The sequence below is a fragment of the Oryx dammah genome, unplaced genomic scaffold (assembly GCF_014754425.2).
Source record: "Oryx dammah isolate SB20612 unplaced genomic scaffold, SCBI_Odam_1.1 HiC_scaffold_10, whole genome shotgun sequence".
Lineage (NCBI taxonomy): Eukaryota > Metazoa > Chordata > Mammalia > Artiodactyla > Bovidae > Oryx > Oryx dammah.
Window position 1 is genome coordinate 42,717,795 of NW_024070194.1, and position 4,578 is coordinate 42,722,372.

At 61.0% G+C, this 4,578-nt stretch overlaps 1 protein-coding gene across 1 annotated transcript; it reads left to right on the forward strand.

Moving 5' to 3' along the window:
• The first annotated feature begins 225 nt into the window (after positions 1-225).
• NKX2-2 (NK2 homeobox 2) lies at positions 226-1,957 on the forward strand. The gene is made up of 2 exons (XM_040248610.1): positions 226-514; positions 1,395-1,957. Exons 1-2 carry the CDS (start codon positions 256-258, stop codon positions 1,955-1,957), a joined length of 822 nt encoding a protein of 273 aa, XP_040104544.1. The 5' UTR covers positions 226-255.
• Positions 1,958-4,578: the final 2,621 nt, after the last annotated feature.

Consider the following 4,578-nt stretch of genomic DNA (forward strand, 5'->3'; position numbering starts at 1 on the left):
GCCCGGCACCCCGCGTCCATTTCCGCGTGCCTGTAGAGAAGACACTGGCTACGCCTGGGGCTTTTTCCCCCCCCTCTCCCCTCTCCGAGAGTTTCTTTCTCTTTCTTAAACATAATAATCTCTCTAATTAAAGCCCATCCCCCCTCCCCTCCCCCAACCCCTCTCCCCATACCCCCTCCCCCGCCCCTACTGGGAGCGCCACGAATTGATCAAGTGAAGCTACAACTTTGCGGCATAAATTGCGGGGTCCGGGCCATGTCGCTGACCAACACAAAGACGGGGTTTTCGGTCAAGGACATCTTGGACCTGCCGGACACCAACGATGAGGAGGGCTCGGTGGCCGAAGGGCCGGAGGAGGAGAACGAGGGGCCGGAGCCCGCCAAGAGGACCGGGCCGCTGGGGCAGGGCGCCCTGGACACAGTGCAGAGCCTGCCCCTGAAGAACCCCTTCTACGACAGCAGCGACAACCCGTACACGCGCTGGCTGGCCAGCACCGAGGGCCTTCAGTACTCGCGTAAGTAGCGCAGCTGGGCTGCCGCGGCTGGTAACCGCAGCCCGCACCGGACGCAAGGAGAGGAAGGGGAAGGGGCGCCGTGAGCCGGATCCCTCACCGTGCGCCCCCGGAAAGATGCCTAACGCTTGTTTGGGATGCCCTGTTCTCTTCCCGCCTCGCCAGACGCCCCTGGGATGGGGGTGAGGGAGGGGCACTTGGTCTCACGTTCTTTCCAAAGAGAAATTAGGAAGAGGGGGAGGGGAGTACCTCCCAAGGGCCGGTTACAGACGTCAACCGGGACTGACGGCTCGGGCCGGGGCCCCCTCCCCCATTCCGACTGCCGGGAGTGACCGGCCTGGATCGGGCCAGCCTGCCTCGGGGTACGGGGAGAGGGTAGCCCGGGTATAAATAGCTCATCCTACCCCCCCTCCACGTTTCATAGAGGCCGCTTTGTGCGGTGCGGAGGGTGTCCAGAAAGTCGGAAAGCAGAAACGAAAGCCCCCAAAAACCTGCCTTAAATGGCCGACCAGATCAATGCCGGGATTGTGGTTTTTTTCTTTTAAAAATCTGCCCACGTCTCTCCGGAGAGGAAACTGCTTAAGGGGGCCGGAGCCCATAACCCGCGGTGATCTCCTCTGCGCGCCACTCCTCCCCGCCCCCCCAAATACAAACCCACCCTGGGGGAACCCCTAGAAACCAGAGCCCCGAGCCCCTACTCTTGCCTCTTCTCTTCCCCCCGGGGAAGCGGGGAGACGCCGACAGTTCCATCCAGTGTGGAGCGGGGCGAGGGTCTGGGCGAAGGCTGCCGGGCTGGCCTGCAGGGCGCACGGGGCAGAGGGCGCGCGGAGGATCCAGAGCGCACGGGGCCTGCAGGCGCCTGACAGACTTCCCTCTCTCCCAGTGCACGGGCTGGCGGCCGGCGCGGCGCCCCAAGACTCGAGTTCCAAGTCCCCGGAGCCATCGGCCGACGAGTCACCGGACAATGACAAGGAGACCCCCGGCGGCGGGGGGGACGCCGGCAAGAAGCGGAAGCGGCGGGTGCTCTTCTCCAAAGCGCAGACCTACGAGCTGGAGCGGCGCTTCCGGCAGCAGCGGTACCTGTCGGCGCCCGAGCGCGAGCACCTGGCCAGCCTTATCCGCCTGACTCCCACGCAGGTGAAGATCTGGTTCCAGAACCACCGCTACAAGATGAAGCGCGCCCGGGCCGAGAAAGGTATGGAGGTGACGCCCCTGCCCTCACCGCGCCGGGTGGCCGTGCCCGTTTTGGTCAGAGACGGCAAGCCGTGCCACGCGCTTAAAGCCCAGGACCTGGCAGCAGCCACCTTCCAGGCGGGCATCCCCTTTTCGGCCTACAGCGCGCAGTCTCTGCAACACATGCAGTACAACGCCCAGTACAGCTCGGCCGGCGCCCCCCAGTACCCGACAGCACACCCCCTGGTCCAGGCCCAGCAGTGGACTTGGTGAGCGCCCGCCCCTCCCAGACTCCAGGCCCCAGGCCCAGGCCCTACCCCGGCGGCGGCGGAGGCGCGGAGGACTCTCGGCCCGTACGGTGGTTATTATATTATTATAATTATTATTATGGAGTCGAGTTGACTCTCGGCTTCGTCGGAGAGGCGCCCAAGAGTTGGCCTGCACCTCCTTGGAGAGGCAGTTCCACCCACCCAGCTCCGCCTCATCCTTCTCTCCGTTTGAACCATTGGAGATGGCTGAACCCTAAGCCGTGTTTACAGAATGTTTGCGCAGCTTCGCTTCTCTGCTTCTCCCCGGGGACCTAATGGTCCCAACGTTAACTTACTCACTCGAGAAGGAGAAAAAGAACCGCGCCCCACCCCCACCCCCACCCCACCCCCCGCGCTCTGCTTTTGTGAATTTTGTAAAATAGGTTTGTGTGAGTAGCGATATTGTCAGCGTCTTCTTCTAAAGCAAGTGGAAAACACTTTAAAAATATAGAGGATTTTTTCTCCTTTTTTTTAATAAGAAAATGCTAAATATTTATGGCCCTGTAAACGTTCTGACAACTGGTGGCAGATTTCGCTTTTCGTTGTAAATATCAGTGGTGATTGTTGCCAAAATGACCTTCAGGAAGGGCCCGTACCCCTCCGGGCCCAACTCCTTTCTTTGTGGTTTGTTTTGGTTTGCTTATGTTTGGTTACTCCTGCTTTCTTTTCTTTATATATTTTTTAATTTTGTTCAGTGAACATTTCTCAAATATGACAAAAGGAAAACATAATGTAGGCGAGCGAGAAGCATCCCTGCCCCGTCCTCCGGGGCCTGAGCCCCGGAATTTGGAGTTCAGCGGTTCCGTGCGGTTCCCCAAGAGCGCCGGGCGCTGAAAGCTTTCAATTTTTTAAAATAAGAATTTTAATAAAAATCCTGTGTTTAAAAAAATACAAGCCCGGCCCTCCCGTTCTGTCTTACTTTGTCGCCCCGCGCCGGGCCTGAGGCCTCGGGCAAGGAGCCGGGCCAGGCCGAGGGCCGCGCGCCCCCCAGCATCCTTTGGAGGCCGGGGCACCCGGGGCGCGGCAGAAGCCCCAAGAACAGGCCTCACCCGGGCGGGCGGGTCAGGCCCCGCGCCTCGGCCCTGGGACACCAGACCTCAGGCGGGAGCGCCGGGCCTCGGGCCTGTGAGCGGCCGAGCGGCCGCCCGGGGTCGCCAGGCCTCGCGCCCGGTCTGCCTCCGGGCGGCTGTGTCCTGGCGCGGGAGGAAGAATGACTGGAAAACTCGAAGGCGAGAAGAGCAAACCTTCCTCGCTTGCCCAAATCTACGAGTGGCCCCTTCAGCCTGGGGAGCTGTTGACGCCACTACACCCGTGACTTTCACTTTGTTGCATTTGACTTAGCTCGTGCGAAGAAGCGGCGGGGCGGGAGGGGGGGGGGCTGAGGTTGAGACCGGTCGTCTTCTCTCCAATCCACAACCCCCTTGCCCGAGGCCAGGAGGTGGCCTAACAGGGGGCTCCCAGACCTGGGCGCGGAGGCCGGGGACGGGTTTCGGGGCGCTCCAGGCTTTGGCTACAAGGAGGGACGCAGGGACCGGGGAGCGGGCGACAGGGGTGTGCGGTGGCCTCGCCAGGCTTCTCGGCCGGAGAGGACCAGGCAGCGGGAGCCGGAGGCGATCCCTGCTAACCGAAGCCTTCCTTGCATCCCCTCTCCGCGTCTCCTGCCTGTCTCCTCGGACTGGATGCTGGGCCTCATCCCTTCCTAGCATTCGGCTGTGCGCGGTCCCCCCAAGACCAGCTCTCTGGCGTGAAGCTGAGCGAATTGCTCGCTCGAAAGTAGGGGTCTGGGATGGGGTGGTGCGTCCCGGCCTCCTGGGCTGCGGTGAGGGGAGCGGGAGGTGAGCACACAGCCCAAGTTCGCCCGGGGGAGGGCGCCTCAGTCCTTCCCTCGTTAGAGGTCCGATTCCATCCCACCCTTGTCGCCGGGAGAGCTCCCTGAAGGACGCCGGCGCATACCCGGGGAGCATCGCAGAGGGCCCCGGGGAATCGGGGGTAGGGCCCCCTATCTCCTGTTACCTCGCTGATTTCCGAAAACACCCGGGGCTCCGAAGCTCAGAGCCCAGCCAGAGCTGGGAGACGCCTCGGGATATTGGAAGTTGGCCCCATTCGGAGACAATCTTTTTTTTTCTCGAGCTCCACCTTCGTGGCTGGGGGCGGGGGCCGAGGAGGCAGAGCAAAATGAGCCGGTCCCAGCTGACTTACTCGCTGCCTCTAGTAGATGATCAGATTTAATTCAATATCTAAAGCAAACATGATTATCCGTGTGACCGAATCGGCGCGTCAATAGCACTCAACGCCACCCGCCCGGGACGTGATTACACGCTTTTCCCGCGTTGCGCAGCCACCCCTGGATAATTGAGGGCGCTGGAGTCTTGCGAATACCCTCCGAAATGTCCTTTCTCCTCTCCAGGTTCGACTGGGTTCTTCCAGGTTTTCCTAAATGCTGGAAAGTCTACCTTTGTTCCCCACCCTAGCGTGGAAACGTTTGGAGTTTTATATTTTGCTCTTTGCAAAAGCTAGGAGAATTCCCAAATCGTGTGTGCCAATGCCCAGCTTGCCCAGATACCAACCACTCAACATTCCTCTAGT

Excerpts from the sequence above, each read along its gene's own strand:
- NKX2-2 (XM_040248610.1), top strand. The coding sequence starts at position 256 with ATGTCGCTGACCAACACAAAGACGGGGTTTTCGGTCAAGGACATCTTG. Across the intron at positions 515-1,394 it reads CGAGGGCCTTCAGTACTCGC|TGCACGGGCTGGCGGCCGGC; the intron begins GTAAGTAGCGCA and ends CCTCTCTCCCAG.